General features: G+C 42.4%; 1 protein-coding gene across 1 annotated transcript in view; it reads right to left on the bottom strand.

Moving 5' to 3' along the window:
• The window catches only part of caskin1 (CASK interacting protein 1), a gene marked incomplete at its 5' end in the record, with an annotated part of 97,595 nt that overhangs the window by 24,826 nt on the left and 46,609 nt on the right, over positions 1-26,160 (bottom strand). Inside the window, 9 exons of the mRNA XM_084571253.1 lie at positions 4,469-4,586; positions 5,594-5,688; positions 6,666-6,774; positions 9,534-9,642; positions 11,027-11,157; positions 11,257-11,352; positions 14,779-14,924; positions 15,010-15,107; positions 22,197-22,248. Coding sequence (XP_084427379.1) covers positions 4,469-4,586; positions 5,594-5,688; positions 6,666-6,774; positions 9,534-9,642; positions 11,027-11,157; positions 11,257-11,352; positions 14,779-14,924; positions 15,010-15,107; positions 22,197-22,248 — 954 coding nt within the window. The remainder of the gene's footprint in view (positions 1-4,468; positions 4,587-5,593; positions 5,689-6,665; positions 6,775-9,533; positions 9,643-11,026; positions 11,158-11,256; positions 11,353-14,778; positions 14,925-15,009; positions 15,108-22,196; positions 22,249-26,160) is intronic.

Here is a 26,160-nt window from a genome sequence, read left to right on the forward strand (position 1 = left end):
GAATTACATGTAAGAAAGAGGGGGAGGAAGGAAAAAAAAAAAAGAAAATTACAACAAAAACAAAGACTGAAGATACAAATCAAACCAAAGAAGAAGAAGAAGGACAGCCGATATACAAGATTAATGATGATGATGATGGAGAGAGGAAGATGACAAACAATGAAATGAAATGTGACTCGTGTGGAAAATGGGAAGTGGATGATTAACACCTTCATGCTCTTGACTTGCTTTAAATGAGTCTTGTCCTGTGTTGTGTTGCATGTCGTTAGCTATTAGCATACAACACAGGCAACAGTGATCTTCCTGCAGTATGTGGTTTTGTTGGTGCATATCAACTTTTATACAACATCCAGACTTTGGCCCATGAGCAGCTAGTGGAGACCATACACTGTAGAAACTGACATCGCGGCGCCATCTTGTGAGTTTGGAGTACTGTCCGAGAGTGGAGCCACGTTATCAGTGACCCACCCTTCCCTCTGCTGGAAATGGTGGATTAGAAACCGCACTTAAATATTTATTTTATTATTTTTTTTTAATGTCCCTCACATTCCTAGGGGTCTGCTTCATGGAGCGGTCATCAGCGGCAACTGTCAGTCATCACGATGTCACATCCTGTTTTTATACCGTCAAATAACCACCTCCAGACACATACACCAGCATTATATTAACTACCTAAAATGTCAGAAACCATCCTTTAGTGTTTTAGTTTTAGTCCCACCCACTAACAAGAAGTGGGTGGAGCTTATGACCTATACGGCAGCCAGCCACCAGGGGGAGCTCCACATGCTTTGGCTTTGAGGAGCTGTCATGGTGTCCGCTTTTTATACAGTCTAAGGTTGAGACGTATGCACACATGTTCATGTTCAATATTGTTTGCTAACGAATTAATTGTTTTTTTGTTTTGTCGCTCCATTGAGAACTGATTATTCACCGGCAAACTAAATCGTTTGGGTTCGCTTACTGTTGCGATGGACAGAAGAGTAAAAGCGATGTAGCCATACACACCTTCTGAGCATCGTAGAGTTGAATTAGTTTACAACAAAACAGCTCTGATTGGCTGTAGGTCTGTACAGGTCGATACACAACCCATAATGAAATCCAAATGGCTACGCCAAATTTAGCATTTAGTGGAAAAGGGAGCATATGAGGGGTAGATGGAGAAGGGACTCGCTGGGGAGGAAGGTTGGAAGAAAAGAATAATTAAAAATTAAGGAAGAACAGCTGAGTAAATGAAACTGCTTGCTAGAACAGCTGCTGTAGAACCCAAGTGTGTGTGCCAATGTGACCTAGCAGTGATTAGTGAGGCTGTCTAAGCCAAGTGGGAGTGCTCCAGCTGTTTTTTTTCACCTTTTACATCTGTTATATTCAGTACAACGTTGCTTACACCTGATACAAATATATATATAGATGCAGCCAGGATGGTATTGAACAATGGAGCAGGTTATGCGGTAAACGCACATAGTATGAACGAGAGTTGAACATTATGGCAATGGTGACCGAATGAAAGAGGTTTAGATAAATGGTTAGAAGACGAAAATGTGCGATGACAAACAATCACGGAGAGACGGTCGTACAGACGGAGACTAGTGGACATGCACTACACAGATGGACAAACAAAACTACGTGACCAATGGACGGACACTAATAGACAGTTAAAAACATCTGAGCCTCCTTGTGGGTGTGCAGTCACGCTTGGATGACAGGATGGATCTGAATGTGACCTAGGAGATGAACTCTCGTGTTGATAAAAGATGGAGGGAGGAGATTAAAGTAATTCAAGTTTACCTATTAAAGGAACGGTATGATATTTGGAAAATAAGAGGGTTAGATGGCGACCAGTACCGCTGTTATGTGTGCCCATCAAATATGGAAACAGTTAGCGTGGCTCCACAAGGTGATGATTCACACTTGCACTTTTTTACAGTTAAATAAACTAGATAACATGTTTTCTTTACTGAGCTTTAGAGGTATTACTAGGCAGATTTTAATGTGTTTTAACTAGGGGTGTAACAAATTACCGATATGAATCGGAAATCGGTTTTGATTTAAAAGATGTGAGTGCATCGATACACAAGCCCCTGGACCGATCTAAATGTACCACGAACCGGTCGATGGCCCGATTACAAAGTTATGAATCGGGTTATTACCGTAATTTCCAGACTATAAGCCGCACCAGCTAAATTTTGGAGAAAACTACAGATTGTTCCATATATAAGCCGCACCCGACTAAGCCGCACCCAAGCCGCTGGTGTTTTAATGTTTAATTACCGTAAGAGTTTCTTCTACCACGGAGGGGATCGTCGGGACAGAAATGACTGTTTGGAAACGCAAAGCGTCCCATTTATTTACATTTGAGAAACACAATAAATCTTTCAATCAATCGATCGATCGATCAAACTTTCACATCTTTGACATTACAAACAGCATTCGTGCAGTGCACAAATAATACAACGGTGCGCTCCTAGCGCACTTCCTGCAGTCATAGTACCGTAGTAGTGCAGTATAACAAAAAACAAAGCTTACAACGCTTGATGAGGCAATAACGTTAAATGGCTAAATTTAATTCGTTTTTAAAAGTGCTTGCCTGTAACACGGCAGCAAAAGTGCAGTAACCCGGCTGCTCAACTAAATAACAGCATCTTTTTCTAAAACAGCCAACACAGCAGTAAAGGTGCAGTAACACGGCCGTTTACTGTATCAAAATAACCAGCCTACTATACCAGAAAAGTCAGCCAGATCGATCGCCTTTAACTTAAAAGCAGCTCTCGTACTGCATTTGGACTCACTTGGTTTGTTTTGCTCTCGTTACCTGGCGCAAACTGTCTGTCTCGCTCCTGCGCTTCCATGATAGTGCGCCCCTGGTGACTGTTAGCTGTAAGAATCCATAATAAACCGCAGGGTCCAAAGCAAGTGACAAAAGTAGCGGCTTATAGTCCGGAATTTACGGTATATCAGCAATACAGCTGGAAGCCCCGCTTACTTATTCTCTTTCTCTCTCTCTTTCCCGCAAAAATCTCGCGAGACTCTATTAAACTTATCACTATGAAGGTAAACAATATCACATTTTTAGGATTGATTTAGGAACATTCATAATGTAAAATGTCTACTTTAAACAAGGAACTATATCGGATTACTCTCTAGGCAATTGAATCAGGTCAACTGGACTTGGTTTTTGTCTGTGTCTGCGGGCTAGTCAGACTTGCCTGCTAGTCTCGCGAACTGATGCCACTTGGATAAGGAGCGAAACGTCTTCACAGACAAAAACCAAGTCCAGTTGACCTGATTCAATTGCCTAGAGATGCCTTTGACCTGGACAAATGAGAATTTGCACAGACTCATCGGATTACATCATATTGCACTGAATCGTACCGAATCGTACCGAATCGGATCGGATCGGATCAAATCCTACCGAATCGAATCGAATCGGTTGTTTTTAAAATGTATCCTTCCTGAATCGTTTCGTACCCCATGTATCTAGATACGTATCGAATCGTCTTATATTGGAGAGATGCACACCCCTAGTTTTAACTGTTTCTTCCTTATTCCAGTCCTTGCGCTAGGTTAAGCTTACTGGCTAATGGCTGTAGCTTCATCTTTAGCGTTCAGAATTTAATTTAAGAATTTCCCAAAATTAACCTTACCTTAAATTTACCTTTATTTATGGTATGTGTGTCTTACAATGCTAAGAGGCTGCAATGAGAACAGCCTGTATTTAAACCAACGGAACTGAAGAACATGGATGTCAGGTTAATGCATTTTAAATTTACTTGTAAACAGTTTCCTTGTACGTATATATTACAATATGCCTGAAGGAAAATTTTTAAGTACTGGACTAAGTTATGCCATCGTTAGCTTGCTAAACTGTTAGCCTCTGCCTCTTGACAACAACAGTCACCTAAACAATGGCTGACGTTGCAACTTAAACGCCGGGTATTTTGAGTACCCGACCACAAGCTCAAAAGTTTCGTTTGAAGGCACCATAATATTCATTGTGCTAAGCTAAGCTAACCAGATGCTAATGGCACCATTCTACTGGCGGTGATAATCTCAACTAAATCTCGGCAATTAATGAATTCCAACCTTTTTTATCTAGCCGAATATTCATATAGCTTCAACAGCTAATGCTAAGCAGCAACAATGAGAACTTGAATGGCGTGAAATGGATGGTTCTGCTGTGTGTTCCCATTACGTAACAGTACTTTTTGTAAATCTGGAGGCAGTTTGTGTTACAACTAACTTGTTTTTATCCGACTTTCAGCCCTTTTGTTTCAGACCATACTCTAACAGTTTCAGACGTGTGTGCCTTTTAACCAGTTCTTGGACATCTACTTCTTCTTCTTCTTCTTCTTCCTCTGGTTCTTCTATATTTCCTCAAGTTCTTCTTCTGTGTTCGGCCCAAATATGTGTAATATATTCCCAAACATGCTTTCACGTACACACATACAGACATAGGAGGAGGCAAACATACCTGTGCGCTTGCTGATGACCTCCACCAGGGTGGACGGAAAGTAGCCCACCCGGTCATTCCCTGTTCGGTTGTCATGGATACAGCCTTTCCAGCGTCCATCAGGGTGTTGCTCCAGAACCTGTCAGGTAGAAATTCATACAATGATATTAGGGTTGGCAAACTTAAAAATAAAGAGTTATTATTAGCTTTTATTAGATAGATACAAGAGCATAAATAGAATAAGTGTATAGAGACAGTATGTTGTGCAAGTAGTGCAACAGTGTGTAGTGCTAATCATGCAAAATGGTAATATGATGAGTATGAAGTGGTATTAGTTTTATTTATTAGCAATTATTAGCTTTACAAAGTGAAAAATAATTTTCTGTCAAACTAATGAAATGCGAAAAAACTGCACTTGGCGTCGTCTCTAATCCCCGAGTCATTCAGTCAGCGGCCAAATTGTTCATTCAGGCCCAGAGGAAGAGAGCTGAGGCACAGTAATAAGTGCCCAAAGGCTGCATAAAACGCTCATAAATATTAATGAATGGTGGGCAGACTGCAGTGTGTCAAGTGAATACATGTTTCTGTCAAGCATTAATTTTCGTAGTAAACAAGGAATGCTGAAATCACTCGCATATTCATAAACTACCGGCTACAACAAACAGGACGTTTTTGGGGGGGTTGTGTTAAATAAACCCAGTAGATTTTATGTGAATAATTCTTCTAAATACTTAAAGACGACAACAACCTGCTACCTGGGATATTGGGGGATGACAATGTACAATGTACTGGGCAAAACAAAATTCATACGGAAGCTCCCCCTAGGGGCTGGAGGAAGGACTTGCAGGAAGATGGGCTTCTTGAAGGGCTGCAGTTATTACTATGAATTAATTATTTCGATATTTTTTTTCTTTAAAATGACTCAAGCGATTAAGCAGTTGCTAAAATTGCTCCTGATTCATCAGCTCATTACTAGAAAGCAGGCAATTCCTCTCTGAAGTTATTTCTGGTTGCCTGAAGACGTGAAACAATTTGGTATTGCACAAGAAAAGAGACACTTATAACTTAGAAATGAAGTCTGAGTCCGTCTGTAATGACGTGTTATGTGTTACGTAACATAAAGAGTGGCCATTGTGTGTGTGTTACCGTAATGACATCTCCTGCTTTGATGTTGAGGCTGGTCAGATCGTAGTTGTTGCAGTAATCCTTCAAAGCCCGAACCTGGAGAGCTGCTGACGCATCTGAGAGGTAGAAACAAACTGTTTTTATTCACGTCATATTATGAAAAATAGTTCCTGTTCCTGTTTCCATGGCTTTACATGAAAGGATTAATCTTAGCTTAGCACAATAACTACAATGCCATCACCACTGGACGTAACCAGACTTGCTGGTTTTCCTCCCAAATCAAGTCTTTGTGCTAAGCTAACGCTAACAAAACACTAACTGTAGCTGCACATTTGCTTTGAAGACACACGAGTGGTCTCAGTCTTCTAAAGTCTCTGTTGCTGTCCTTTTGTTTCGTTTTGCAGCATTTTGTCAAACTGAAGAATCCATCCATCCATCCATCCATCCATCCATCCATCCATCGGTTCGTCCATCCACCCATCTATTCATGTTTCCGTCCGTCCATGCATACTGTACATAAATACATCCGTCCACCCATCCCACTATCCATCCATCAGTCCATCTGTCGATCCATCCATCCATCAGTCTGTCTATCCATCCATCCATCTGTCCCCACGTTTGTGCATCCATCCATCCGTCTGTCTGTCCATCTATCATCCATCAATCTGTCCATCCATCCATCCACCTATTCATCAATCTGTCCATCCATCAATCTGTCCATCCATCCATCCACCAGTCCATCCCATTCTCCATCCATCTATCCATCCGTCCCATCCATCCATCCATCCATCCATCCATCTACCTATTCATCCATCCACCCATCCATCAATCTGTCCATCCATCCGTCCACCACTCCATCCCATTATCCATCCATCTATCCATTCGTTCATCCCAATATCCATCATCAATCCATCCATCCATCCATCCATCCATCCATCGGTTCATCCATCGGTTCATCCATCATCCATCCACCCGTCCGTCCATCCGTCCGTCTATCCATCCATCCATTCATCCATTCATCCATCCATCCATCCATCGGTTCATCCATCGGTTCATCCATCCATCCATCCATCCATCCATCCATCCATCCTACCCCTCAACAGTTGTTTGATTTCTCTGCTGGCTTGCGTTGCTGTGAACTGGTAGACGATGTCCAGAGCAGTCTGACTGTAGGTGTTTCTCACGGCGGCATTGATTCCACTCTATAAAACAGAAAGGAAGATGGTTTAGACTTTTAATTAGTTTATTTTGTTAATTATTTTATTGCAGACATGAGGAGAGACATCAGAACATGTCAACAGATTATACACTGTTGGTACCATTTATCAGTTTAGAATAAAAAGAAAATTATGCTGCTTATGGTTCAGTTTACAGTATGTAAAACAATCCAGTCACTCATCAGTGAAAGTGTCTGAATGCTGTTAAAACACTTCAGGGATGCGATCATTTACCATCTTGACGTCAACAGAAAATAAACCTCATTCCCCGCGGCTCTGCTGCTAATTACAAGCGCTTCTTTTTTATCAGCCGAGACAGTGCTGAGCAATATCACGTTTAAATCAAATGTAGGCCAAGTGAACAAAGACGAATTCAGTCCAAAGATGCTTCAGGGTCGAAGTCTTCCGCCGGAGGGGGATCTAAAAGAGCAAGAGTCGTTTTTTTCTGGTGCTGGGACAGTCATTAAAACATATTGCCTCTTTTGTTTTCATGAACCTTATGGCATTTTGATGTCACCAGCACAAAGGGGTCATTTTGCATCATCTGTCTCCTGCTGTTTAGCACTGCTTTTCATAACTGTGTTTCCATTTTATCACATGGGGATGAAGGGATTTTCCAGATTTGGGATACATAAACAGACAAAAGGCCTCAGAAAACACCCCCTCCTGCCCCGCTACATGTAGTGCTTCCCAGAAAGGCATCCTAAGAATATTTTCATAGTGGGGAAATTTGTGCCAAACAAATAAGCTGCAACTCTGGGCTTCACACGTCACACCTCACCACATCCATGTTTACACACTGTTTAGTTTTCGTGCCTCTTCGTCCAAAATGTTTAAAAACATCTGCGTATTCTCACACAAGTCTTGTTGCGTTGACTGGAAACACTTCTGAACAGATGGACTCTAATTCGGCCTCGACATTAACTTGTAATCCTAGATGAGCGCTTTCTTTTACGCCTCACAGATATGTCATATTGGCTCATTTTCCTGACACAAACAAATACACAAGTATAATATTTCTGTTCATTTTTGCAGAAAGGAAAGTAAACTATGCTTCTGCTAATTGAGCTTCAAAAAAATGCTGCATTTTTTTTTTTTTTTTTTTTAACTCAGCTACACTATCCTAGCTGTGGTGTACTATTAAATGCTATGGTGCTGAGTTGCCGCCTGTTTTTGTACAGTCTATACATATCTGCAGCTCACAGTATGTAGCACATGAGGTGTCTGTTCTCAGCATATGTATTCAGGTCAAGAGTATAGATTTCATTACTTTCTACTGTGTTCTTATTAGTGACGTCAACAGAGACTAGTCAGGTATCGACTTGACTTTCATCACACAAGAGTCGACTTTGAAAAACGTGAACTCGTTCACCTCTGTACTTAAAGCTGGCCACTCTCAAGCCGGTCACTCGGGACACATGGTCTGAACAGGGTCTTATTGACCTGGCTTCCAAAGTAATTTTGATGCCACAATATCGTGCTACTACGTACGCCACTGAAGTCAAGATTTAAGGTGAGCACGGAGTGTCTGTGAAGGTTCTCAGTCATCCAGGTCATGGCATATCCAAAAAAGGTTCAAAAAAGGCAACTGGACTTGTAGAGTTTGTTGAGAAGACGTTTCACTTCCCACTGGTGGGAAGTTTGAGGTTTAAATAGGAGTTCCTACTTAAACCTCAAACTTCCCACCAGTCCTCGAGAACTGAAGGAGCTACTCGGATGAGTGGTGAAACGTCTTCTCAAAAAACTCAACAAGTCCAGTTGCCTTTTTTTAACCTTTTTTGGTGAGCACAGAGAGTATTTCCTCCTCAGCATGGATGTGAGAGGGACTTTAAATAAGATTTGTCCTACCTTTACCTATGATGGATCAAAATAGTGATTAATCTCTCCATATTTTGTTTTCTACACTGCTCCCCAGATTTGGTTTAGACCAGGGGTGTCAAACATAAGGGTCACAGGCCAAAACCGGCCCACCAGAGGATCTAATCTGGCCTAATCTTGCAAAGTGCAAAATACGGAAATTACAAAGAAGATTACTGGTATTTAGGAAGGTTCATGAAGTATATGGAATGTCCTATGTTCAACATGGTTCCTGAACGCACCAACGGTATGGACAGGTGTCAGTCTATTTGATTAGCCAGTTAGTGATGTTCAAGTTAACTTACCGGGTAACCAGGTGGGAGGGACCGAGAGGAAAGAGACAGAGCGAGAAAGAAAGTCACCGCTAAAACTTAGTTTAATAAGCTATATTTATTTAAGTTTAAGATTTGGTTACATGTCTGCCTTAGTGTACTTGTTTGCTGGAGAGACTGGACGCTCAGTGGGAGCCTTTTTCCGTCGGGTTGTATGTGGTCCCTGAACTAAAATGAGTTTGACAACCCGGTGGGATCCTCTCAAGGCTCCTGTCCTCTTAAAGTGAATTTCCGTGGGTTAAGGTGATTTAAACGGAGGAAAGACATATTATCATGGTTAACTTGTCAGATCCAAACATACTAACACGACACATATCCACATGTGAGTTTTTTAAGCCTGGGTTTTTAGGTTTTATTTATTTTTGGGGCATCTTTTAGAAGTAAATTGCCTTAGCTGTAAGAACTTTGTGTTTCCAGTGGATTCCCTGGATGTAAAGGGGTAACACTCAAATAATCTGATGCCGAATAAAACGCCTGCTATTGTGTTTTCATAATAGCGAGGACAACAACATGAGCTCAGTCATGCAGGACGGTTTTCATCAAACTTCCACTTACGTCCAGCAGGAGTCTCACTGCCTCGGTTTTTCCACAGAGGGCAGCTTCGTGCAGGGCAGTGCCGGCTTTGGTCTGCCTGTTGATGTCGATGCCGGCCTGGATCAACAGCCTGACGGGAGACCGGGGCAAATAGAGAGAGAGAGAGAGAGAGAAAGAGAGATGGAAAATGAGCAAAGGAAGGAAGTGGGAAGTGAGATCAAAACGGCAAGGAGTGAGTGAGTGAGTGAGAGAGAGAAAAGAAAATATTGAGAGTGTGAAGAAATGGAAGTACGAACAGGGGGAGAGGATGAGGACGTTGAGAGAGGTGTCAAGAGAAACACAGATGCAGCCACATAGTGACACAGGAAAAAGAGAGATGTAGAAATGAACGGAATAAAAGAAAACACAAAGCAATCGAGTATATTTACTTGATTTAATGCAGCGGTTTAACACTTTGATTTAAAGGGATTCGGCTCAATCTATTAGAGAGTTGCTGGTTTATACATTTCACACGCAGCTCATAAAATATGATCCATCATCGCACATTAAAGTATCCACTTACGTTTTATTTATAACACACATGTAAGCACTGCTCCGTCACTGTCAGAGAGCTGCTGGCATGGCCGAAGAAGGATTTGTCACCGGTTAAAGAGGCCCACACTTATTCGACGCATTAATCTGTTGATGGCGAAGCATTTCTTACCGGGATTTGTTGGCGATAAAGTAGAAAATATCACCAGTTTTACCCGTAAACCGACAGGGTTGGAGGAAAAATTCATTTAATTTTCCTTTTACTTTGTGTTTGTGTGTTTCTTCAGCAGACGGCTGGCCGTGGCTAATGAGCCTCATTTATCAGTGCCCCTTCAAGAGAGCTCAGCTCTATCAACTATGACAAGCTTTATTCTCCCGCTTTGTTTTGATCTCCGCTATCTCTTTGCATTTTTTATTTTTATTTTTTTTATCCCTTTCTCTCCTCTTATCTGTCCTCAGTCGCCGTCCTCTCTCATCTCTCACTGCTGCATCCACCGGCCGGGCAAACATCTGCACCAACACATCCGCGCACATCCCCACTGAGTTACTGAGTTACTTCAAAACTGGTTGAGAACCAGAATAAAAAACAGATTCTGTGTGGTGGGTGTTTATTTGTCGTGGCGCACCGCTCTGCCGGGATGAAAGCTAACACCACCACGGCAATGGCGTGCCGGGGTTTTGCAAAAAAATACAAACAGAAATCAGACGTAGCTCCCCGCTGAGATAACCTCGTAATGACTTGACATTTAGTGTGACAGAGTGGAGCGCCACGCGGAGCTCCAGTCGCATCAGCAGTTTACAAAATGTATTTAGGATTACGAGGCCGACGCGCACGTTCGTTATGATACTCTGCTTCCAGTGTATTTGGATCATATTGGTTCCCCATTGTGTTGCACATCTGTTTTATCAGCAGTCTCAGGAGGACGTTTAAACCCAGAGATTCATTAGACACAGTGTATGTGTGTGAGACGAACGCCTGGTACCTGATGATGTCTATGTGTCCGTTCTTGGCAGCCAGGTGGAGCGGAGACGTCCCATTAGGGTCGGTCGTGTCTCCTTTTTTGGGCTCCAGCAGAGCAGCGCACATGTTGCTAGACAGCAATAACTGGACCACCTGCGCACGTGTGCACAAAGCAACACATTTTAGTACTGATGTGGATTCGTCTCTGGCTCCGGCTGTTGTTGAAGGATGAGTAAAATCACAGGTTCTTACCCCGACTCTGCCGAACTCACAGGCCAGGTCCAGAGGCGTTTTCCCAGCGTTATCCACGATGCACGGGTTGGACTGGTGCTGCAGCAGCATCTCAGACTAGGAAAAATAAAAATAAAAACACACACACGTCTATATTTTGGTAGGTACAAGACTATTAAATATAGATATTTTTATAGGAAACAGAAAGTTGAAGTGAAACTGCCGCTTGATGATTTAAAGTGAATAACTAAAAATACAGCAACAGATGCTTTGTAAGCTCCAGTTTGTGTCCTTTGTTGCAGATGACTACAATGGTTTTTGAAAAACAATTTAATTTGATGCTTTATGTGATATTTACCTTTGTTTTTACTGGCATTCAACAAACACCATTTCCCATAAGCCCTAGATGCTGGAGTTCACCAGGGGTTGTGGCTATAGCTAGCTGTCTGTTTCTTAAATCAAATGCCGTAGTGTTTGGTGGTTTGAGCTTTGACATAAATCACAAGAGGATATGCTTCGGTTTGTCACAGAGGAAAAAAATGCTAAAGCAGCTTAGCATTTTTGATTGAGCTACTGAAGTTGGAGAAACCGGAAAAATGTAGTTGTGTTGGCACACTATTTATGTAGCCTATGTAGCCCAATATTAGAAAGTCAGCCAGGTCATATGCTGGCTTTAAATTAAACTTGTCAGTTTGTGGTTAAAGCATAGAAAGTTGTGGACACAAAACGTTTTACACTTTTGGCAACCTTTGGCATGTAGAAGCCACCAAGCTAACAGTTCACTGACCTAACGCGTTCAGCACAGCTAAATAAAACCTATATTAATTCACCATCCACCTCCATCATTCATAGAAACAGCAATACTCATGAACTTGGACCTCACCAAGTTTGTGAATAGCACGGCAGCTAGCTTGTTTAGCTTGTTGTTAGCAAATTCACTTCACCTGTAGCTAACAGTTTAGCGAGCTAACAACTCTCCTCAAACCATCCACCTCAGTCATTTATAGAAACGTCAACAAAAACATGAAAAAACTCATGAACTTGAGCCTTCCCAAAACTGTCCACTTTTAAGCTAGTTTAGCTTGTGAGCTGTTAGCAAATTCTCTTCGTCTGTAGCTGGATTGAACATTGTGGATGATAAGTTTGTAACTTTTACAAAATAAAAGAGGTAAAGTGATTTTTCAATTGTAGAAACAGAAGCTCATCCTTTTAGGAAAAAGAGAGATTTGATTGAGTTACTTAAGCTAGCGGAACAGAGGCTAGTAGTTAGAAAGCTAGCTTTTTCTCCTAAGACATAGTCCTTTGCTGGCTTCAAGTAAAACTCATGAGGCTGTGGTTATAAAATGTTAACTCGTGTACACAATATGTTTGGATTTCAAGGCAACATCAGCTGAAAGTTGTGAGCACACCTTCGCTAGGTGACTTCTGGCGTCAGGAAGCCACAAAGCTAACAGTTTAGCGGGCGAACAACTCTCCTCAAACCATCCACCTCAGTCATTTATGGAAACGTCAACAAAAACGTGAAAAATTCATGAACTTGAGCCTCACCAAAACTGTCCACTTTTAAGGTTGTTAATACCACAAGAGCTAGCTTAGCCTGAGAGCGCTTCATCTGTAGCTAGATTGAACACAGTGGATGATAAGTTTATAATTTATAGTTTCAATGTAGAAACAGAAATTCATCCCTGCAGACTGACCTCAGATGAGTGCTGTGGCTCAAGTAGAACTAAAAGAAGAGATTTGATTGAGCTACTGAAGCTAGCAAAACGGAGGCTAGTAGGAGCCATTTTTTTTCCCTAAGACATAGTCGTACGCTTGCTTCAAATGAAGCTTCTCCTGTCGGCTGATGTAAGACAAGCACTGTGGCATCAAGTGAAAGAAGAAGTGCTGTTAAAAGTCAAAAGACCTGTCAGGATTAATTTTCTTCACCCTAGGAACGAGTTCATTGTGCTTTCATCGCCGTGATGCACCTTAAAAATGGAACGAATTAGGAGAATACACCAAATTAGTTTCCCTTTAGAGTCCCATGCCTCAAATGAAAATACCATCTCACCATCCTTGTCTTTAAGGAAAACGTCTTTCAAAATATTCTTAGTTGCGCCCCTTCTTCCCAACAGCAGATGTTAAATGATTCAGTTTTTAATATGCCGTCAGTTTTTGTAATTTTTTATTTATTTGTCCACGCACACCAGGAGCAGCTGCAGATTAAAGCTCCAGCCCCGATTTGTTACCCTGTATAAATCATGGATATTTAATCAAGCCGAAGCCGTGGGTTTTTCAGCTGCGGAGCCTGTGAATGCTCCACTCTGTTGTCCTCTAGGGTATGTACGCTGCCGTACTGTGTCTGCTATATTTCATTGTTGCTTCTCTGGCAAGCCTGCAGCAGCACTGCAGTGTATCCCACTGATTTTTATTCCTAATTGGAAGAGAAAAATGGAAAAATGGATTTTTTTTTTTTAGCTCACATCTTTCCTAAACATCTTTTTCTTTGTTTACAGTTGTGCAGTAGGCAGTGGCCGCAGTTATGTAGAACTAGCTAACTACGTTGTCATGTTAAACAGCAACAGAGGAATGCGACAAATTTAGATTTTGTCCATGTAAATAAATAAAAGCCTGGACACACCAAACCAAAATCAAAGAACTTGTTTAACGCACCACAAAGACTAGATTCAATGGCTAGCTAGCTAGCACATACAATCTGTGCATGGTTGAAAGGAAGTACCTCTTCATACCAGCAGGTGGCAGTAGTCTGAATTTGTCATTCAAAGGGGGAAACTGGAAAATACACTATTAGCTGGAAGGGTAGGAAGCTAAGAGGAGCTATAAACCATTAGCCTGGAAGCCAGACAGACTTCTCCTCCTACATATGTTGTTGTGGGGGAAAGTTGGTTTGAAAACACTCCATTTGGAGTTGATTATACTAAAGCAAAGATCAATCAAAAACAGGCCAAATGGCCGCCCGCCAGGTCGGTGTGTCACGCTTGTAACACCTCTGAAAGTTCAGCGACTGTGTTAAAGCTGCAATACCTGGTGTTTTGACCACTAGGGGGCGGTGGAAACACGCTACAAACTGACATGTATTGACATGAATCTGCTTGGCATGTCGTTTGTCCTAGGGATGTCTTCTTCTTTATTGTTTTTTGGCGGCTTTGACACTAGTCAACGAAGAGGAACGAGACGCTACAGGAACGTGGTTTCAGTTCATGGCAGACCTAAAATAAATAACTACAAAACTTTGTATAGTTTAGTTTTGTTTTAACACTTAGAGTAGGGCGAGTGTAAGGATTAAAGCTGCAGACCAGAAAAACCAAAATCAAGGCTGTTAAAATGATTTATAGAGCTGAGAACTGCAGAGTGACTAATGTTTGTGGGTTTGTCACTATGACTGACACTTGTCCTTTGACTGCTATAATAGTAAAGCCTTAACGCTGCACGGTTATAAACTCTTTCAGTTTCTGCTGTTACAGAGCTTTTGCCATGACTAACATACATTACAGGGTGTTCAGCTTCATGTATATTATTTGAGGACTTGTCGTCACCCACCACGTCATAGTGTCCGTGCTGTGCCGACAGGTGGAGAGGAATTTGTCCTTCGTCTGACTGGCCGTTGACGGACGAACCCGACTTCAGCAGCATCTTCATCGGCTCGGCCTTCCCCTGCCAGGCTGCGTAGTGCAGCGGCCGCATACCTGCACATGCACGCATCCATCACGTCAAACACTGAGATGTGTCATGGGTATTTTCTTTCTATTTAAAACAAAAACAATAACTCACCCTTCTGGTCTCTGATGTCGACGGCGGCCTGAGACTCCAGCAGCAGAGTGATGAGCTCCAGGTTCCCGTTAAGGGCCGCATGATGGAGCGGAGAAAACCTGTAATACAACACACACACACGCACATATCAGGGTTTTTATGCTTTATGAAATGTAGCTTTGCTGTTTCTGGGATTTCATTTTATTTTTTTAAGCCACCGGACCACACACTGTGCTAAACACACACATAAACACTCACACAGGTCAGCGATAATGGTAAAGCATAGCATGACAAATAGATTTAATAGCAGAGGATTAGGGACCAAACATCTGATGTGTATCTAATGCAGAGCTGCTGAGTGGAGAGGAAAAAGAGAGATGAGACGGTTGGAGATAAATGCACAAGAGGAAAGGTATTATATTATGTAAAGGATCATCATCATCATCTATCTGCCCTGACATGATGTGAGTCCATGCTCCTCTGTTTGATTGGTTGAAACAGACTCACCGTTACTAAAATAAATCATGAACGTCTTATAGGAAAAGTACACCAATCTGGGAATACATTATGACCACCTTCCAAATATTGTGCAGGTCTCCCTTGTGCCTCCAAAACAGTTCATCCCTGGTCTCTGTGGATCATCTCACAAATACTTGATCAGTTTGGGATCTAGTGAATTTGGAGGCCAGGTCAACACCTTGTGCTGTTCTTAATGTTTTTTTTAGTTGTTCCTAAAGCGTTTTTGTGTTTGCATTCTGCTGGGGATAGCTGCTGCCATCAAGGAAGTGTCATTGCTATGGGGTGGGGGTGCCTGGTCTGGTCTAGGTGGGTGCTACATGTCTAAGTAACATCCACACCAATGAATGCCAGGTCCAAAAGTTTCCCAGCAGAACATTAAATTGTCACAAGATGGTCAATGTTATTCACTTCTCCTGTCAGTGGTTTTAATTTTATGGCTGATTGGTGTAGACTGCTTGATGACAGAAAACACCCTGTTATTTATTTATTTATTTTCCCCTTCCTGATACGTGCAGCTAATTTGGCTCCTTGGGGGATGTAAACTAGAAAATACGATATTGATTTCACAGGTGCACTTTGCGGCCTTGTGCGGAGCATAACTCAACCTTTCTAATGATGATGTATTGCAGCTTGTCCCGAGCTGGGATCAAGGAAACTCCAGGTGCAAGGGGGAGTCGAAAAAGAAATGAGGATGCGTATAATGTGAAGGTTGCTGCCAGAGAGAATTATGACGCGGGTTTGCATTTTATCTTATTACGATGCAGAATAGAGAATAAGGTAAAACAAAAGCTGTAGTCGAAGTCGCAGCCCGGCGATCTCCATTTGGGTTTTTATTCTGTTTTAACCGAAACAGAGAAGAAAAAATCAGCTCTGCGCCCAATTTGACAGCCCCACAACCACTCAGAGCAACGATGCTTCTCAACAAATGTTGTCCGACGCTCCAAAATGATGTGATTGGCCCAAAAAGAAATTGTTCCACCAACGAAGTGACTAGAGAACAACTTTCCATCATAAAAGATTTGATTTGTGGTTGCAGGAGGTTCGTCTGGGGTCCAAGCTATGAACTACTGCCTTTAAGACAGAAGTCAGGGAACGAAATTCTCTAATACTAAGAAAGAAAAAACGTATTAAAGTTGCATTAAATGAACTTTTGGCGTCACGGCTGAACGTCACCACTGAACCTTCCAGCAGCCTGACTGAACAAAAACAATCTTGTCAAAATCTCAGCATTGACTCCATCTTCTTCTTCGCCTCTCTTCTCCTCTCGGGGTTAAACCAGGATACAGTTACACAACGCTGCAATCGGCTGAGTAAAAGCGTTGTGTGTGTGTGTGTGCAGGACCGTGCAGTGTGCCAGTGAGATGCATGTATTGGGGGAAGGGGAGGGGAAACCCTTGCTTTTGCCAAGTAGTAAAACCTGACATACAATATTTATACGCTCCCTCTCCTTCTTCTTCTTCTCCTCTCGCACTAATCCATCTCTCTCTCTCTCTCTCGCTCTCTTCTTCGCCTCCTCAGCGAGCTGACAATCACACCACCTCCCTCCACAGCTCCATCCTCCTCCTCGCCTCTCATCTATTCTTCTATTCTCCTCTATAAATCTGTCGCTGCGTTCCAATTTTGTGCATCCTGTTCTTGAAACGGATCCACACAGCAGCTCTGGAGGTAGCGAAGCCTTCACAGATCTCATAGAGGTGATAATAACACTTGGCATAACACCATATTATTTTATTCAGGAATAAATCTGAATCTGAATAAATTTCAATAGACGCTGAATCACTGAACAAAAGAAAATCGATTGTCTTAACTGGCACTTAGCCTTTCTCGATAAATCGATAAATATTACTGCACTCTCGCGAGACTGGCTTCGCACAACAAAGCTTGTGAGACCAAGGAGACTAGTCCACATGTGAGGGAGATCAAAAATAAGACGGCGGCTACAACTCTGGAAGCACTGTCAGACTTAGGTATGGTATGACGACAGAGAAAACCAAACACAAACAATAGTTTTGAAACTGAAATATCTCTAAATTAACATATATCAAATCAAATCGTACCATGTTATGTTGTGTTCTGTCACATCACACTGCATGTTGTCGTGTTGTACTGTATTGTGTCGTGTCACATCGTATCGGATTATATCGTTTCGTGTAGTGTTATGCCGTACCCTCCTGAGTTGTTTGATGTGCCATTTTATCGTGTCCTTTTGCATTGTGTTGTTTGTTATTGTATCTTGTTGTGATGCGTTTGTGTTGTGTCCAGTCATATAGTGTTGTGTTGTATCATGTTGTATCGTGTTGTATCATGTTGTATCGTGTTGTATCATGTTTGTCGTATTGTATCGTGTCGTGTAGTCGTATCGTATCCTATCCTATCGTACCGTATCATCCCGTGTTGTTTCGTATCATATCGTATCTTGTCGTGACGCGTTACTGTATGTTGTGTCCGTTCATATAGTGGTGCGTGGTATCATGTCATATTGCATCGTGTTGTATCATGTTGTATCATATTGTATCGCATCATGGATCATGCTGTATTGTGTTGTATCAACCATGTCGTATCCTCCCGTTCTGTATCGTATCGTATCGTATCGTATCGAGTGGTATTGTATCAAACCGTGTCATATCCTCCTGTGATGTATCGTATCGTATCGTATCGTATGGAACCATGTCATATCCTCCTGTGCTGTATTGTATTGTATCGTATCGTATCGTATCGTGTGGTATTGTATCGAACCGTGTCATATCCTCCTGTGCTGTATCGTATCGTATCGTATTGTTTTGTATCGTATCGTCTCGTGTCGTGTTGTATGTAACCATGTCGTATCCTCCTGTGTTGTATCGTATCATATCGTATCATAGCGTATCTTCTTTCAAACTCGTCATTTTCTGGTTACCAGCTTGGATGTTGTTTCCCACTGCAAGATAAATTCTGGAAATGGTAAAATGGTAATATCTACCTAATACCTTTGCTTTATCCCTACTGCTTACCTCTAATGAGTTAGACTATTGGCTGACTAATAAAATAAAACACGGCCCAAGCCACGTGAAAACCCACTCACCAATGGATCCTGGATCAGGCTTGCTCGACCTCTCCAGTATTTTTATTTATTTATTTATTTTTTGAGCACATAAGCTAATCTCAAGCTTCCCGCTGGTCTTTTTCACCTGAGTCAAACACACACACAGAGACTGCGCACACACACAAACACACACGGTTTGACCTATTTTCAGTAAAGAGAGACTTCATATGCCTCAAGGCTTTTCCAAAAAGCACACCGCTCCACCGACAATCGCACGCTGGACCGAGAGGGGAAGGATGAAAGGAAGGACGACAGCGTGTCTTATCACTCCTCTCTGCCATCTGCTGCTGTGCAGTTTAGACAAGACAAGACAATACACATGTAAACCCTGTGTGCTCTTGACACATTCGTATGCATGAGAGTGTGTGATTGCCGGCTCCTGGCTCGTATATCACGCTGTCTTGTTGTCGTCCCTGTTGTTTGCTAATCAGCGTCGATCTGAAAACGGGTGTGTCGTCCAGTTTGTTGTTCGCACATGTCGACAATAGTCCCCGATCATCCGAGAGTCTGTCGTGTTAGCGGTTGTTAAATTATCTATTATCTATTTTGGAACACTATTCTTTCACGCCAACCTTGTGGTTATCGTGTCACATTTTTAAGCAATGTGTTAAGATGATTCATATCTCGACAGTTAAATCCAAAACCAGCCGTAGGTGGTTGAGATTCTGTAGAAGTTCTTCTGCTTTCTGAGTGGAAACAGTAGCTGAGTTATAATTAAAAGAAAAAGTCCCAGTGGGCTGGTGCCATTTATTATTGAGCACTGAGGCAGACTTAGCTGACAGGTGAGCATTTTTTAGACGAGCATCCCCTCCTGAAAGTGGTACAGTCCAACACTGTCCTGACTTGGAAACAGAATACACCGATCAACCACATCAATAAAACCACTGACAGCAGCAGTGACTAACATTGACCATCTTATGACAAGTCAACGTTCTGCCGGGAAACTTTTGGACCTGGCATTCATTGGTGTGGATGTTACTTAGACATGTAGCACCCACCTAGACCAGACCAGGCACCCCCACCCCATAGCAATGACACTCCTTGATGGCAGCAGCCATCCCCAGCAGGATGAAGCCTGACACAGACACACACAAAAACACTTTAGGAACAACTAAAAAAAAACATGAAGAACAGCACAAGGTGTTGACCTGGCCTCCAAATTCACGAGATCCCAAACTGATCAAGTATCTGTGGGATGATCCACAGAGACCCCTCCCCTTTAAAGGCCCCCCCACTAACAACATCCTGTTACCAGACACCATAGGACACCCTCAGAAGGCCCATGTCCATTCTCTGATGAACTGTTTTGGAGGCACAAGGGAGACCTAAACAATATTAGGAAGGTGGTCATAATGTTATGCCAGATTGGTGTACTTTTCCTATAAGACGTTCATGATTCATTTTTAGTAACGGTGAGTCTGTTTCAACCAATCAAACGACCCTCCAGATGACAAGTGGTAACAGAAAACAAATGAGTGAGTCCACGCTTGACCTTTAACCTGCCGATATTAAAATAAATATCACTTTTTCGCTTCAAGCTTCTCTCAAATATTCTGCTTGTCACCTTCCTCTGAGCATATTTTACCTCCATGCCTGCACAAACGCACTCGCACATACGCTACAGTGCATACTATATTATATAATTGCTATGTACTCAATAGGGATCTCCTCATCGAGGCTTATAAATAGGAACGTTCATGCTCTAAGTGCCTTGTTGTTGTCACACTGCCGGTCTCCTGTGAAATACACTGCTGTGTATCATAACGTCTATATGTGACAAGCCTTCTATCTTTGGGTTCATTTCTCTCTCTACACTTTGCTGCTTTCTAATTATCTTAATGACAGAATACTACTGACCGCCATTTGCTGGATCCCCTGCTGTTTTTAATCACGGCGCAACACCGGCGGATTGACACCAGTTAGGAAATGCTATTTTGTACAAACACATGAGAAAACTCCAGACGACGAAGAGTGAGTTCATTAAGAGTCTGAGAGCGGCTGCCAAGAAGAGTAAATGAATCTGTAGACTCATTAAATGCATGTAAAACAGAAACGATATTCAGGACTAGACAAACATACCGGCCACGTTAGCGGGCTACGCTAGGCGGAGGAATTAGGGAGCAGAGAGGCAATAACAGTAAACACGCTAATTGGATTACACTGTTCAGTTTCACTTTAGAGTGGAAACGCCGCGCTACGAGGATTACGTTTGATCTTCATCTTTGCCGAGGCCACTTTATTCGGCTCAGTTTGCTCAGTCTTTTAGCTCGGTCTGAATTATCCTCACCAGGGCTGGAGCTGGCGTGACTCACACTTGGAGGAATTTGCATTTCTTTCTAATCTGCGCTTGTTTTCCTGCTGTGCTGTGCAAACAATCATGCATCATGGATGAACTGATGGACCAAGAGCATATGGAGCAGATTCAGAAGTCCTTGGTGTGTGGATGTGGCGTCCATCTGAACCGAAGCTGCTTGGTTTTTACTGAAAATCACGTGTGAATGCAGTGCAGCTGGATGTTCATATTGAGGAATACACCTGCTTTGATGGCTTGGATCAAGGCAGTATTACGTTCCCACCATGAAACCAACGGCTCCAGAGTTTGTTGGACTGGACTGAAGTTTGTTACATACTCTGCGACATAAGTGTGAGAAATGTGTTCTTGCTCTTGGGGCGGCGAGAACAAGAAAAAAGTTCGTTTTGGCCAGGTTATTTATACTTCACGAGAAACTCAAGTGCCGAACTCCGGGGAAGTCCTCATAGGGCCCGCCCACTGCAGTACACGTCACACCCGCTAAGCATTATGGGAGATGCGGGGAGACGGACGACGACAGGCCCTTTTCTAATTATTTTCAGCATGCACCCATACGCAGTATGCCGTATCTCTACCCAGGAGAGATTAGCGGTCACACTGTGAATATTAGCATCTGGTAGCTCACAGATTGGCCACTAGCATTTCCTCTTTTCCACATTAACCACGCCCACTTCCAATTTTTGACCAGTCACAGAATAGTTGCTGGACTTGACACAAGAAAAAAGTTCTGCCTGGTTGATGTGTCAAGAACAAGCTGCGAGAACTCCTAAACGAGGGCTGCGAGAACAAAATGACGCCATTTTGTTCTCGCAGCCCGAGGAGCAAGAACAAACTTCTTGGTTCTCGCAGGGTATGTAGCAGCCTTTAGACCACGTCGTCCTAAAAGCCCAGATGCAGTTGATGTGGTGTTGAAGTGTTCACACCTGCCTCAACAAACCAAACCAAATCTAACTCAATACCGTCCAATTGCTGCAGGTGTGAAAGTTCCCTTAGGTTCTTTAAAGATCCCAACATTTATTGTGTTAAAACCTCAAAAGTATCAAACCCCACGAGTCCACAGGTTGACTGCTTTGGTCTGGAATCAGTAGATGAGTTTGCAAACTATCTATGGAGACAGAAGTAAAGGTACCACGATAACATGGCTCTAATGTGGGGCTAGGAGAAGGGTGGTACTGGGAGAAAATGTTAAAAAGGGAGAAGAGAGAGAATGGCTGGGTGAGGGTGGAGAGACTGGAGGTGGGAAAAAGAGGAGGAGGAAACTGGGAGAGAGGTGAAGTGCATGGGAGGAGAACTCACCCGTCTGTATCCTGGAAGTTGACGTTCACTTTCTTCGCGGAGCCGAGGAGCTCTGAAACACAGACAACACACAGCTGTTTAGGTTCACAACGTTATTTATTCCAAATGTCATTTCATTCCTCGTGCGCTTCCTCTGAAATGTCATTCATCGTGAGTCACGCTACGTCGTCACATTTCCTCGGCCGCTATTTAAACGAAAGAATGTCGCTTTACTCGAGCCCAGGCCCCCGTGGTGATAATATGAGTCTGACACACCGAAGATTTACGTCATCTGGAGAATGCTTGGTGCTAAGCGAGGTCGCACAGGGAGTGAAGTAATATTGAAGGCACTCATATTCAAAAACTATCAAATTACAGAGAGATTTGTCGAGCAAACACACAAAAATAACAGAGACTCTGCAACAATCAGCAACACAGACTAGAATCTACTATGTTTTGTAGTTATTTATTGTACCTCTACCATGTCCCTGTAGCCTCAAAACTTCTTCTTCTTCTTCTGTTTTCATGGTTTTAAGAGGAAGAAGAAGAAGGGTAGCACAGTGGTGTGGTGGTTAGCATTGATGCCTTGAACCATTTGGAGTACAGGCATGGCTTTAGCCTCTTTTAAAAGACGAATTTGTCTCTCCAACAATCAGAATCTGTCAAAAGGAGTTTGAATACGCTGCAAAAGAAGGATTTTAAATGCGCCTAATCTTTTTTTTCAATAATATTTGCCGTCAAAATAACCGTGGCTTGGTGGTGTGGACTGGAAAGCAAAATGGAGACCACAGCTTGAAGTCCCATTTCAAATTTGACAATAGCGCTACAGAAAATAAGCATTTCACACAGGATAGCAGGATGCGTGCCGAGAATGTGCCAAAGACGTGGTGAACAGGCGTCTACTGGGTCAAGTGAGGTGTCAAGATAACTGAAGTTAAGATTGAGAATATGTGGAAAATATGCGCTTCTAACGGAAATTCTGAGCGCTCGCTGCAGCGGACATCTTTATAGATGAAATGCTTGGCGTGGATATTTATTTTACTGGAGGACATTTACTGGACTCATAGCAACATAACACGACCATTTATCTGCTCTTAGAATACCGTGAAGCTCAATGGATGAGTCGTACACATTTTGTTTACTGCATCCGGAAACGGTGTGCATCATTCTCAGGAAGCCAAGCTTTTCAACGATGTATAACACGCTATGGCACATAGACAGAAGGCCACGGCATTGGGTCAGAAGAAGAGAAAAGCTTCCCGGAGACAGCGGTAAGGTGAAAAATATTCCAGAGAGGGTTAGGGAGTTTATAGCGTTGGATGACCAGAACATATCTGGAGTAGAGAACACAGGTTTACGCTGTCTGTCAGAGCTTCTGGAGCCAAGGTACGAGGCACCTTCTCAACACTACATTAACTCTGACAGAACTATTTATTGGAATTTATGCAAGTAAGATAAGGAAAAAGATTTTATGAATCTCCAGGAGGAGGACATTTAGTTTATTTGAGATTGGATCGGGACTCGGATCGGCTGATACCAAATATTGAAGAGATCAAAACAACTCGATCGGGACTTCCCCAAGTAACCACAAAAATGTTTCTGTTATTCGTCCTATGGCCTATTTATTTACGGACTCAAATTAATATGAGCATGCGTCTCTATGACAAAGCACGGCCTCCAAAAATGAAAACACAGCTCAATCAACAGCTCTCTCAGTTATTTTAAACAAATGCTGAACACCAGAACAAAGATCAGATTTAGTGCAGGACTGCTATATTTCCACTAGTGTACCTAATGAACTGGCAAGTGAGTGCATATTTGACACGCAGACATTTGAAATAAAGGCTACACAACTGCACACGAGTGTGTACCGGCACGCTAAATCTACTAGCCTAGCATTGTGCTACTTTCGCCCTCATTATTTTTCATTTTCTGCCCTTTGTTTTTCTCCTGTTAGCTGATGGTGCAGAACTGAGCCTCTGCACAGATGAGCCGACACTTTCCCTTTTTTGCCGTTTGCCGTTTCCCTGTCTCACACACACACAGAAACGCACACACACAGACGCACACATTGCCCCTCTAGGGTGCAGGAAACAGGACAGTCCCTCTATTGTCGAGGCGACAGCTCCCAGCGCCACTGGGAGAGGAACATTGATTTCCTAAGAGGCTATTTCTGGCGGCTAAATGCAGGGATCTCACTCAAACACTCTCACACACACAACATGAACACACATATAGGATTTATGTTTCTAAGTGTGCAACGGAAGCTGATGTACGTCCTCTGATATGCGAAGATGATGGTGAAATCAAAGGGGGAAAGGTTCAAAGACCTTTTCTTTCCCCTGATAAGCTCCACACAACGACCGGCTTCTTCTCCTTCCAAAAAAGAACAAAACACATGCCTACACTCCGGTCTTTGTTTACAGTCTCCTCCATCTGTTCACCAGCCACCAGCCATGATCCTTTGACCCCATAACATCATGGCTACCAGCCATCAACCGTGACCCCTGTCGCAATGAAGCACTGTTATGTGACGGGAAAATGGACACACCCGACGAAACAGGGCGGAAAAAAAAAATCCTGTTTATGTCATAATGTCTCTGAGACAGACCTTTGTGACCTTGCATACGGTTTTCTTGGTGTTCGGCGGATGCCCTTTGCCTAAAGCTGCCTCTTCTGTCATTTCTGATATCCTAAATATCCCAAACTGGGCAACTTTTAAGGCAACCTTTCTGCAATGTAACATGTTGCTTTTAGATTACATTTTGGCAACGACAACCACATATTTTGCAGATTCTGTGCATCTGATTATCACGAGTAAACTCCATCGTGCATACCGTTTTCTTTCTGTTCAGTGGATGCACTTTGACTAAAGTTGCCTCTTCCATTGTTACGTGGTATCTTCCAGTGATTTGTCAGCAACTTTCAAGGGGACTTTTTGCAGATCTAACATTTTGTTTAAAAAACTTGTTTGCAGATTAATTTTATCAAGTGAAATCACGTCTGTTGTGAAGAAATTAAAGAAATTCTGTCAGCTTTACCAAGTTAAGTGATTAAGCTAACATTAGCTCTTAAGTAGCCAAGGCTACTAGAGTGAACAAGCAGGTTTGTTTTCTTAGTTAGCTTGTTAGCTTAACTAAATGCTAACATTAAACTGAATTATTATAATCAAGAGAAGACAGTACATTTAGCTAAAGTTGCAAATCAAATGAAGAGAATGGCAAAGTCACAACTGTTAGTATAAACTCTTAGCAGCCATGACTAGCTAATTATGGATGCTAGAAAGGTTAGAAAGGTTTAGCTACCACAAAGTAGGGAAACACTTGTTGACTGTGCATAAAAATGGGCAGAAACTCCCCCGATGTCACCGAGACTCCACCCAACTCCTAGCTAATTCAAAAATGGGCCAAGGAAATCGAGCGTGAGTTTGGGGCATCTGCATTAGCTTTATTTTTCCGTCTCTTGGAAATGCTACATGGTGGGTATGCTAGCCGATAATTTTTAAAATAACATCAAGACTGAAACTTGGGACCACTTTTAGTAACAGGTGTTTGTCATCAATATATACACTCAATACAGAATTTGTTGAACAGAACGTGTAACACCCAAAAAACAGTTAAGGATGTGTTCTCACAGCAGTAAGCTAGCTAGCTGGATATGCTAACATTTGACGCTCATGTTAAAGTTGTCTTTTTGGGTTTTAAAAGGGTTTAAAAACACGCTACCTAACTCTAAATGGTTTCATACTTTCAGACTAATTTTTAGGGCCACCCTCAAGTGGCCGTTTGAGGAACTGCAGTTTTGGCACATTTAAATTTTTCAGCCACTTGGAAGAACGAGACAAAAATTGTGCTAGACATGAACGTTTAAAATGATATCGAGACTTAAACAGGTGGGCGTCATCAATACATACATGTGAACACAGAATTTAATGTAGTAATGGATGTACTCTAGTTGCACTAAGCTAGTTAGCTGGACATGCTAA

Source organism: Chelon labrosus, assembly GCF_963514085.1.
Source record: "Chelon labrosus genome assembly, chromosome: 21".
NCBI lineage: Eukaryota > Metazoa > Chordata > Actinopteri > Mugiliformes > Mugilidae > Chelon > Chelon labrosus.